Source organism: Accipiter gentilis, chromosome 11 (assembly GCF_929443795.1).
Source record: "Accipiter gentilis chromosome 11, bAccGen1.1, whole genome shotgun sequence".
In the NCBI taxonomy this organism is placed as follows: domain Eukaryota; kingdom Metazoa; phylum Chordata; class Aves; order Accipitriformes; family Accipitridae; genus Astur; species Astur gentilis.
This window is the reverse complement of record NC_064890.1, coordinates 3,249,986-3,262,135: the sequence shown is the minus strand read 5'-3', so window position 1 is coordinate 3,262,135 and position 12,150 is coordinate 3,249,986. Positions and strand designations below refer to the sequence as shown.

The window sequence follows — 12,150 nt, the reverse complement described above, 5'->3', positions numbered from 1 at the left end:
GGACAACAGAGGGACAAACAGAAGTACCTAGACTGGGGGGGACGGACACGAGGACATACCTGCTTTTCCTTATATCCCAACCCTGCATGGTTTCCATCAACAGCACAACCACGCCAGGTACTGCAGCCTGAATACTCACATCTCGCACAGAGCAACTGACATCGTGCAGAAAATCACCGGCCGTGACAAGGCAAGTGACAACCAGCATCACTGCAAACTGTCCCCTGGGAGGCTGCAGGTCCCATGGATTTCAGCAAGGTAACCTGCAGCAGGACAGTCTTCTCTGTCCCTCTGCATCTGCTTTTGTCACTAACATCCCCCTTGCCTGCACAGCATGCGTCCTCAGCCCACTGGAGGGCTATCCAGCTCAGCTGCTTTGGGACTGGAAGCCTGTCAAATTGAAGCTGCAGCTTCTTAGAGGAAGAGTTTGAAGAGGTGACGGTACAACCTGCTGCCTTCCCTGCCACAATGGGTCCGCTGGAGCCCATTGCTTCTCCTGGAGTCAGAAATAGAGAGGCACCGTGCAGCACCACTGATGCAGAATCTGGAGGGATTAAACAGTCATTTGCAAATCTCATTGCACGATCACAAGATCCCATCTCCGACAAGACTCTGAGGCACTGTTAAACCAGAACGTCCAAAAAAAGAACAGCACTCAACACATGTATGCAAGGCACCCAGCAAAAATACAACTCAGCCAAACCCTGCACACCAGCACGGAGATTGCTGAGTAGTCAGAAAGCAGAGAGGAGTACTTGAGGGAGAGACATGGAAAATTAATTGCTCTCTACCAAAAAAGCAGGCTCTAACTCTTGCTGGGAACAGCAACCTTCCTAGCAGAAAAAAAAAAGGGGGGGAGTTTTCCTACTGCAGTTAGATACTGCAGCCAGCTAACTGCAGTGTGCTGCACTGACAAGTTGTAGCTGAAGTCCCAAAGCAATGGAAATGCAGGGTGTGAGAGGCTGAGCACCCGCCTGCAGTGACAGAGCAATTAGTGGGTATTTTAAGTATTAAAAACAAGTGTCAGCTGCACCAGTTCAGCAGCAAAGCCTGGATACAGGCTCTCTGATGGGGTTTAGGGCCTGGGGTTTTGCAGCAGAGGATGGATCGTGGGGTAACCCCAGCTGGAAGGGACCTCAGGAGGTCTTTAGTCCAACCTCCTGTTCAAAGCAGGGTCAGCTGTGAGATCAGACCAGACTGTTTTGTCCATTCAGGCCTTGAAAATCTCCAGGGATGGAAACCGCACCACCTCTATGGGCAACCTGCTTCAATGCTTGCCTGTCCTCATGGGAAAAGGCTTTTCCCTCTATCCAGTTGGAAGTGCCCTCATGTCAACTTATGCCTACCGTCTCATCCTCCCACCACTCACCAGCGTGAAGAGCCTGTCTCCACCTTCTCAATAACCCCCTTGCCACTGTTAGGTCCCTCCAAGTTTTCTTTTCCTTAGCTTGAATAAAATAATTTTCTCATCCTCTCCTCTCAGGGCAGGTTCTCCAGCTCCTGGCCAAGCTCTTCACCCTCTCCTGAACTTGCTCTGGTTGACCAACATCTTTTTTGTACCAAGGGGCCTAAAACTGGTCACAGTACCTAGATATGGTCTAACAATTGAGTTCAAGATGATCACCTTCCCCTCAATCTACTAGCAGTGACCCTATTTGTAGAGCTGAGGATGTCGTTGGCCTCTTTTGCTGCAGAGGCAACTTACTGTCTACCAGGATCCCCAGCTCCTTTTCAGGAGAGCTGCTCCCCAGCCAGGCAGTCCTCAGCCTGGATCATTGCAAGAGGTCACTTTTTTCCAGGTGCAAGACTTCACACTTCTTCTTAAATGAGTTCCCGTCAACCCCATTGCTCCACGCTGTCTAGGTCCCTCTGGACAACAGCCCTGCTCTTCAGCCAAATCCTCCCAACAGACTGCAGCTCTGGGATGAACAGACACACAAGGGAATCTGCTTCCCACCTAATTTGACCTCTAGCCGGTGAAAGCTGAAGTGCATCAGAAAGATGCCCAGCCACCCACAAGACTTCAGAGCAGCGGGGGAAGACAAAAAGCACAGAACAGCAGCCTACGACCGGGATGCACAGGTCCTGCATCTTTGATTTCACCCGTGGAGATAGGATCTGATCACCCAACACTTTTAGGTCATGTTGGACTCCAGTATTGCCAGCCAATGAGCTTTACATGGCCCAGTACGAACGGGTGTCACTGCCCAATGTCCACACAGATCCCCATCACCACCTCTTTCAGGGCTGCCTGCTTGTACACCCAACATGAGCGTCAAGTGCCAAGTACACCACAGCCACCAAAATCACAGCTTTCCGAATGCTACGGCCAGAAAACCGAACTACTCTTCAGACATCTAAGCTGGCAACAACTTCTCAAAGAGGGACTGTATATCAATGTAGGACACAGACAACTGCAGCCTTCACAGACGTCAAATACAGATGGGAAGCGGTATCGCTCCATCACAAGCGAGTGAAGCACTTGGACTCCTGCTGATTTAGGAAGCTGTGAGCAGAGACCAGGGCGAACAAACCCCCTCTTGCAGAAACCAGCTTCCCAGCAGGAGCCAGACCCTCTACAGCATGTTTTCAGAGCAGTCAAGTCCACTTGCCAAACAGGTGGGGAAAAAATACAATTTTAAAAAACCCTGAGTCTTTCAAAGCAGCAGAGGGAAGGAGAAGGAAGCCGAGTTTCCCTGCTGACATTTGCACAGAGCTGTCAGCAGCAGAATACCCTCCAGGGAATATCAAAACCGAGCAGGGTTTCTTGTCTTGTGTGTATTCAGAAACCCTCTCGCCTGGAGAGACACTGAGGATCTCTGTCTTTGCCTGCAGTTATCGTGAGACTGCAAACCTGTGCATGGCAAACCCAGGGCTCTCTGGTTAGCTCTAGCTCCTCGGATGGGAGGTTAGGTATCGGAGGAGCAAAGGAAGATACTCCTCTCCACGTGGGTACATTGCAGTACCACCAACCTTCTCAGACCTCTGCCACCTGTGGGTCCCTGCCCATCTATTGCAGTCTTTTACCTTGCTCAAAATTTTTTTTTTTTTTTTTTTTTTTCATGAAAAGCTCCATTTTATTCCTCTGTTGCCCACTCACGGCACTTGAGAGCAAACCACCTTTGTGGAAGGACCCGACGTGCTGCCATCCCACCAGGATTCAGCTCCTCTCTCCTGCCAAACAGGACGAACCCTGCTCTGGGAAGGGATCTCACCCCACACACGAGGGGACGACGACCGCAGCAAGAGGACCCATCAGCGCAACCAGCGCCGATAACGGGGCCGCAGGTTTGGGCGTCCTTCAGGGTTACCTTCCCGAAACAGCCCGGACGCTACTGTAGACCAAGGCGCATCTTCTCCGAGCCGCGGGCTGACTCCTTCCATCGCTGTCAGCGGTTCCCACTCCCTCTCCCGAGGCAGGCGATGCAGCGTAGCATCCAACCGGGAGAGCTGTCAGCCGGCCGATGGGACAGGGGAGCCACAGCTCCGCGGCCAGAAACCAGCAGGAGCTCGGACTTGTATCTACTTTCCAATCCAATTATCTAACCAAGAAAGCCAGCCTTCCCCAACGCCACCGTGAGATGGGCCAAAATGAGAATTGTAAATCTGAGCTCTCAGATCTAAAAAAAAAATCTCCCCGTGGTGTTTTGTCGCTGGTTCCAAAGAAAGCAGGGTCTCAAGGGTTCAGGATAATCCAGAGGGTGGTTCGTGAAGCTGGTCGATATGGAGAATTTTCTACTAAATAGAGGTGAGATGTGGTGGGAAGTGCTGGCCAGTTTTCAGAGCTGTCTGATCTGAATGAAAACCTTTACCCCAAATGGCAGTCCAAACCTAAAAAGCCCTTCAAAGACCTCAAACTGATGGGATTTTATGAAAAATGAAATACAGGCCACAGAGTGAAAGAATTGAGTTTTAAGCCAAATTTCTTTCTCTGCAAGGAATTTAGCATAGAAAAGGCTTTGAATGAAATATTCTGATGGAATAAAAAAACCATATATTTCTTATGGGGAAGTTTCAAATAAATGTAAATTACTACTACTCTGTTTTCAAACAAACATTTCAAAATGGACAAAGAGCTTTGTTTGGTTAGAAGTGCAATTCCTAGGGCTGCTCCCAGGTTGACATCTGTAAACTCAAATCACCCTTTATACCTGCATCTACACACAGAACAATTGCAGGTAAGTTGTATTTCTTTGACTGGAAACTATCTGCACAAAAGCAATGACCCATAAATTAAATGCCTAGGGAAGGAATACAAGGAATACTGAATACTGCTACGCTCCCTTAGTGATGACAGGTATTAGTGGCACATAATTTGGCCAGACACGCTAGAAGAAAAATCCAAAACAAGCATACTAAACCATGCAAAGCATCTCCACGGGTACATCTCTAGCCTTCTCCTGCCGCCAGAATGAAGAGCTAAGCGTGTAATGAGAAAGCGTGCAAAGGAAAAAAATAAAAGCCAGCGGATTTCAGCACCCGGCTGTTTTACAGCAAAGTGGTTCGGAGGAAGCCCCGTACCCAGGAATAACTCCCTTTCCTGATGGTTTACTGTTTGTAGCGAGACAAAACAGACATTCGTTAAACTCAAGTGAGGCTTGCCTACCTCCTGAAAACAATCACTAAAAATTCATAGGATTGCTGCTTGACTTTCAGCCGCAGGTTTTGTTTGAGGTGCTTCCCGATCTATGTGGGAGCTCGCTTTGCCAACGAAGCCCACCAGGCACCCTGGAATATACTAACGCTGCGGCAACGCTTACCAATCCCGTACGGAAGGACGGGGAACACCACGGGCCAGCCAGCACAGGAGGTAATTACAGATACTGGGATCTGACCAAAGCACTGCAAGATGAAGTATTCTCATTAAAAAGTACCGCAGGATCTTTAATGCCCACAAGTGGTCTGGAGCTGGTTTTCCCTCCTATCCAATTTGTCTAGTTTAGCTGTTTGATATGATCACACACCTCACAACCTTTAGGGCATTAATTTTCTCCAGCACTACTTTGAGCAAGCAAAGTATTTCCTGCCCTTGGCAGGAGAGAAAATGAGGTACGGAGGCACACCAGAAGTTTCTGGTAGAGCGAAGAACTGAACCTCACTGTCTCCCAACCCACTCCTCCCTGGGCCACCCTTCTCCATCCCCCAAGGCGCCATCAGCACCCATCAGACCTGTAATCCAAGGGCACTGGTTCCTATACATGAGATTCGGACAGGCTCTGCATTTTTATCCTATTTATATTTTCATTCTGCAGGGCCAGGCTGTGCTGTGGACAAGCCAGCAGAACTGGAGGGCATATTTCTACAGCAGATTATTCAGTGCCTTCCCGTTGGTCTGCACATGTAGCTATGTGAATGAGCGAAGGTTGCAAAATGTATTTTGCCTGGGGCAGTGAAATAGCTGGGGCCAACCCTGTCATTCTGTTTCACTCACTCTTTTCCTACCCTATCTCTGTCTTGGTTTTTCCTTTTGTTTCTGTCTTTGTTGTCTTGGTTACATGGGCAGATTCCTGATATGCTGCTAGTTTTCATTTTTAATGATATGTTCCTGTAAAGCACAATATTTTACTTCAGTTGTGTTGTGCCACCGGATAAATTCCTTTGACATATGTGACATTTGTATATCAACTAACAGATAGTGCTTTATGACTGTGGGTATTTTGCAGAGCATTCACGGATTGCATACACCAAAATCTGATATACAGTCTGCCACTTTCATATAAAAATACACACACAGAGAAAAAAACTGAAACTACAGGAAAAATAAGGAAAGTTTCTCCAAAACCATCTTGTAATTACTTGCAGCGAGTTGTCCAACAACTGAGTAGATCCTGCTATCTTGAAGATAATCTCCTAATTCCTCTCTTCATGCTATCCAAAATACTTCACTGTAGCTTGACCGAGTAGCTGCACTGCACCAGGAGAAACAGCAGTACGTACCATGCATGGTAGGACCCAGCAAGCAGAAAAAAATAAAAGAAAAAAAAGAAAAAAAGACAGCTCCTGGGCTTTGTCCACTGGTACATGGAGTTTCATCTAATCCTACAAATGTTATTCCAATTTACCCATAGGCATATTTTTTTTAAACATAAATCAAACTTCATGCTAACATAATGGATTATGCTGGAGTCCTAATACCAATGCAGTTCTTCCTATTCAAAAAGCACCTGACTGATGAGCCAAGATGGAAAACAAAGCTTCAAAAGGCCCACGAAGTCTTGGCAGGGGCCAAGGAATGTCAAGTGAAAATCCCGAGTGCCAACCTGGCCTTGTGTGGCACCCAGAGGGGAAAAGAGGCTGGTGTCCCAAGCTCGGATACCCTCAGGAGCCTTGGAGAAAGGCAGTGTGTGGAGGAGAGTCGGAGATTGCAGAAGTCACAGCAAGGATGGGGCTGAACCTGCAGGAACTGAAAGTTTCCAGGAGCTTGGATCAACTGGTCCAAAACAACCACACTTGCTCAGGGGGGCCCTGTTTTAATTTGCATTCTGCCTCCCTGGCGGAGACTTATTCAGCCGAGGAAGATCTCAGCCCGAGACTCCAGCTTTGCTCCGACACACGGACTCAATGCAGTAACTACCACCGGCAGAATATTCAGCACATTAGGAAAAAGGGAATAAAATGAAGCTTTCTCAAATTACATCAGCCAGTTCAGCTCCCTTCTTCCCATTCTTTACCCTATAAGGCTGTCCCCGCTCTCTACCACACTCCGTAAGACACCAAAAGCTTTCTCTCCTATTTTCCCCTATTAAAAGGAATCAGATCTTGGATTCTGCAATGTGACCTGTAAAGGCAAAGACAGAGCTGTGCCTGAGTTTGCTTCTCCTGAAGCCAAAAGAAAAACCAAAAGCTTGCGAGTGCAGGGAAGCAGCAGTCATTCTTAACTGCTTAGGTCTTTTGGATATTTACCATTCAGATCTCAGCTACCCCATTTTTCCCCCCCAAGAGACTGACTAGAGAACTAAACAGTTTATTATGATATCACAGATGACAGGGAAGAAAAACCTAATTAGTCAGGGGAGGAGATTATTTTTATTACAACTGTTTAAAAAACAATTTGGCTCCTTTTCCACATGCCTGAATAGACTGTTAAAAAAAAATAATAAAATTCTCTTTTCAAAACCGTCAGCAGCCTTTCCTCTGTTGAACAAAGCCAGAGACATTTGCCAGCGGGCAGGATCCTGTTCCCCTTGCAGACCTCCCTCAGCACAGGGGCAACGCCATCTGAATTTACAACCTTGATTTTCTTTTTAAGTGAAGAAACAGGTAGAGAAGCGAAACCAAAGATTTCAGACCTTCCTCAAGCATCCGTCAACAAATTACTCCCCTCCCCTTGTCTGCTCTCTCCATCCTATACACAAGCCATAGTGGGTCACCTTTTCATAGCACCTTCCTCTCCCCAACTTGGAAGTTTTTATTTGCAAAAGGAATTCAAAGAGGAATCAACACCCAACCCAACCCCCAAGGCTCTGCCCCACCTGCCTCCCCAGCTTCTCACCCATCTCCATTATTATGGCAAAGCCACAGTCTCCTTGCACGTACGCTATTTAGCAACACTCCTGGGCTGAGCATTCAGACAAACATTGTCAGACTGGCACATCGGAGTTGGAATGGTGGCGGTGCCCGTCATTAGCATGAGAAGGTCACTTCTAAAAACGCTTCTTGCCTTGAGAAAACCCCAGGTAGACGATTCCCAGCTTCCACCTCTCAAGCCTCTCTACTATTGCCTTACATGGCAAACTACCGAGCTACAGCCATGCAACAGGCATATTTTTAGTGAGAATGCACAGTGAGGAACGTAAATACACTCTTTATTGTATTTGGGTTTATGTGGAGTCAACCATAAACATAATGCTCATTATCGTTCAAGACACAGCTTGCTTTTGATGAAAACGCTCTTCCTTCAGTACAAGTACCCAGCCTGACCTAAACAGAGCAACCACTAATCCCATGCTGGGCTCGTGGTCAAATCACAGTCCAGTCACATTGCTCTGAAGAAAGATCTCCAGAGCATGAATCCTGTTTCTTAATAAACTTCAGCTGCAGTCAGTTTTTCTCCAGCATGCACAGATACCCTGTGATCAACTACTTAATTAGAGATGGTCTGAACATAAAAAAATCTGTTGGATGTAAACTGCACGAAGTCCGTCTGTGGCTGGGTCTGTGGTTTGACTTCAGAAACATTCATTTGCTGATGAACAACAATTTGGAAGAAGGATTTTATCCTCTCTCACATCAGCTCTATCCCTCAAGGGTGAAACACAGTCTTTTTGCTAACCTAAACATTTCCTGTCCTCAAAATAGGTGATGCACCTTAGGATAAGGACTGCGCTCACATTCAATGCAACACTACAAATCTCCACAAGAACATGAAAATCCGACTTAGAGGACCACATTAGGTCTTACCTTCTTGAGCTTCCCGCTCTTGGTGCCCACAAAAGCCAGGGAGTGGTTCTTGTAGACGTAGGCAATCACAGATGTCATTCTGTCTCCATCCTCGGTGAAAATGGGGAGCCCTCGCACCATGGATGATACTCCCAAGGGGGCATTCATATCCAGGCCACAGAAATTGTCATCAATTGTTAACAGCTGTAAACAAAAAGAAACAGAGTGTAAAAAAAAAAAATAAAAATGAAGCCACCACTTCTTTAGCCATTTGGGAATTATCCATCCAAGCAGGGACACCATTGCATAACATGCCTATAATTTATGCAGGCTGACAAATCAACGATGCTGGCAGGACTGGAGAAATACGGAGGTGGAAAAAATTTGTCCAAAGTTGCATGATGAGTTACAGAGAGAAGGAGAACTGGAAACTTGCTTCTCTTGAATGACAGCCCAGCAGGATACATTACTTTAAGCCTTTTTCCTACTGCTTTACCAGTCAGTTTCACCGGTCAAGACCTAGCAATCAAAGACAAAGTCTGCTGAAAATGTCTTAAACATATCTAGTTCTGTCAAAAAAAAAAATCATGAACATCATTCCCACGGGATCCAGAATAAGAACCACTGAGCTAAATCTGCACTGGCAAATAAAATAGACCCTGGCCTGCCCTCTGGCCCCAAGGCCCAAGAGTAAGGCTCACATCTACGAAACCTAAATAACCGCTCCCCTCCCACCTCCAAACCCTGTAGCATCACTCACACTACATCTTGGAAATTACAGTCCCCCAAGGCATGGCCAGGAATTGTCTGGGAGAGAGCTGGTCAGCCCAGGCCAAAGCTGCAGTAGAAACCATGCTAAGGATCAAACACGATAGACCGTGGCTGCACTCACTCCCCATTCCTGGCGTTAGTTTAATCATATAGTCCTGGGTCCTTCCCTCACACTGCTTGGCCTGGGCACTTCATCCTCCCAGGTCTCCGTTTCTTCCCCACGAAATGGACATTATCCGCATTTATCCATCTTACTGGGGTACTGTAACTCACCGAAGCTCTTTGGAAAGGAGGGAAGGTTTCACAGCTATTATAGGAGCTTTCCAGCACCCATGAACTCCTAACAACCGGAGAAAAGGTCTTCTTCGTTAATGCTGCTGCCTAAGCTCTAACACCTATTGCATTTGAACTCGAGAGACTTGTCATCAGACAGATGCTCCACTGGGATCCTTGCATACAAATGCACGTAGCATCTAGTTATCTGTGAGGGTATTTCTTTGGGCTTCAGGGAGTGACAGAAGCGCAGCAGCAGAACAGTACAGACACCTCTTCTACCTCAGGGTACCATCTGGACAGAAGGTGAGGCCAGTACAGGTCCCCAATATGAAACGCTCCACAGATTAAGTCAAACAAAGGTGAAGCTCCAAATATCACAGTACACAATTGCCAAAGCAGTTAGATTTTATTAACTTCATTAAGACCACTCACGGATTCAAAGTTAAGCATCTGCTTAAGATTTTCTGGACCAAGGCCTAGAAAGGCAGCAATTAAGTGTACAGGAAGGTTGCCTAGTTTTCATATACCAGTAATAAAGGATCATGACAATTTTCTTTGAGCTCACATCATCCTGGAAGCACGGCTACCATACGTGCTGCTCCTTACTTGAGTTCACGAGCAGTAAAAGCCTGGTAGTTGATTCATTTTATCCTCACCCAGCAATTACAGGGAATAATTACAGATGGTTTTACTGAATGGAAGAATAATGCGTCCTAAATGTATTTATAAACACATAAAAGCTATGAGGAATTCAAACAGCCATTAGTAAGGAACAGCTAGCCTGAGCTCTGGCCTGCAAGAGTCGTTAGTGTTTGTGGACTGCCCTTTTGGAGCTAAAACACCAGCTCAAAGAGCAATTACAGATCAGATCAACAGCCTCCATGAGCAGCAGCCAGGATGTTGCTAGTCTACAATGCCAGAACAAAGTCTAAGATAAATCTGCACCCCAGATCTAAAGGCCAAATTCATCTGAGGTCTAGTACCACCAAGCCGACGACCACACTTCAGAGAAGCAGGACACCCCTGCCGACAGCATGACTTGCGAAAGCTGAGCGTTTCTGTGGATAATGAGAACACCTACAGCTTCACTACATAGGTCAGGGTGGGAAAAATGCAGCTCGATTACTCTGGGAGTACAAACGTGTTTGAATCGGTGACGCTACCCAGATCTTTCTGCAAGATGCTGACTGTCAAGAGATGAGCCAACGAGGGGAGCGGCGTGTCGGTCTGACGCAGCGTGACAAGCCTTTTGTTCACCACTTCACCACCCAACACACCCCCTGGTGTGGGATCCACCTCACCTCGCTTTAGCCATGTGAAATCTTAGTAAGTAGCCTACAGCGGTCATCTAAACTACCTCCAGAGTCAACAGAGGAAAGGAGGTAAGTCAGCGAACAAGCCATCCAACCAAACCCGCAACGCACTGGATCACCTTCTGGTAGAGCCAGCTGATTGCAAAAGGACTCCAGATGATTCACTCAGCCTAAACATCTAACATTAAGATGTCTCATGCATTGAGCAGGAGGCTGGACTATACAACCTCTTGAAGTCCCTTCTAACCTGAGTCATCCTACGGATGTAGGATCCAAAAAGAATCCAGGTCTTGAAGTCAGGCCCAGTTTGACTGGAAACTCTTAAGCTGTCAAATTACCATGAGCTGTGTTTCAAGGCTATAATAAAACTGTGTATGTGTCTCACTCAAACTGATGGCCTGACGGGCTGAGAGAAGAATCGTTTCAGACTGAAAGCAAGAAATCCCCAAACCTTCTACAAATAGCAGACAGAGGAGCAAGGGAAGAAAGTCCTGCTTTGCCGCGGTTTTAAAAGAAAACAAGAAACGGGAAGCAGCTCTCACCACTAAGGGCATGAAAAGCTTAACAGCGCCAGCAGACATCTTACCTAGGGTGCAGCGTGCGCCGCTCCACCTAAAAACCAGGAAATTACTCCGACAAGCAGCAAAACGACTTGGCACGGGCCGAGGCATCCTCCTCGGTGTAACACAGCCAAAACCAACCACTCCAGCCGAAGCACTTGGGAGGCCAAGGAAGGACCCAGGCAATCCTGGGGTCTGCCTTCCCGCAGAACCCAGGACCTCCAACCTCAGGTGGGAGCTGCCCGTGCTGTTTTGCAGGGAGGTACGAGCTCCTTCTCTTCGCTCCCCAGGCAGGTCTGAGTCCGCGTGGCTGTGAGGATATAGCACCGAGCCCTCTGTAACACACTTTATCGCAGCCAGGACGCGTTCGGTAGAGTCTGTGATTGCTGTAGATGTGTATCAGAGCTCCCATAGCCGGAGTAAGCTCTCATCCTCCTGCAAAACCCTAAGAGGATATAGACCCAGAGATCCCGGCATCAAGCACAATAACCTGTGGCTGATCTGCAGCACATCTCCAACCCGTTAAGACTTAATTAATCCTGTTGCCACAGGTTAGTTCCTCCTCCATCAGACTGGGCCCAGCTCCAGCTGAACTCAGACCTACCCTTAATGGGGCTGATATCACAGGTTTCCCCCTTACAGACACAAAACTAAATTCAAGCCCATTTATTTCATCTTGTTGCCCTGAGATTATTTACACAAGACATCCTTATAAGAAGGGCTTGTAAGAAAGATGGGGACAGACATTTTAGTCAGGCCTGTTGCAATAGGGCAAGGCGTGGTGGTTTTACACTGAAAGAGGGTAGATTCAGACTAGATATAAGGAAGAAATTTTTTTATGATGAGGGTGG

General features: G+C 47.1%; 1 protein-coding gene across 1 annotated transcript in view; it reads right to left on the bottom strand.

The window, feature by feature from the left end:
- PLXNA4 (plexin A4) overlaps positions 1-12,150 on the bottom strand; it is a 452,832-nt gene that overhangs the window by 392,792 nt on the left and 47,890 nt on the right. The window contains exon 3 of the mRNA XM_049814131.1: positions 8,401-8,583. Coding sequence (XP_049670088.1) covers positions 8,401-8,583 — 183 coding nt within the window. The remainder of the gene's footprint in view (positions 1-8,400; positions 8,584-12,150) is intronic.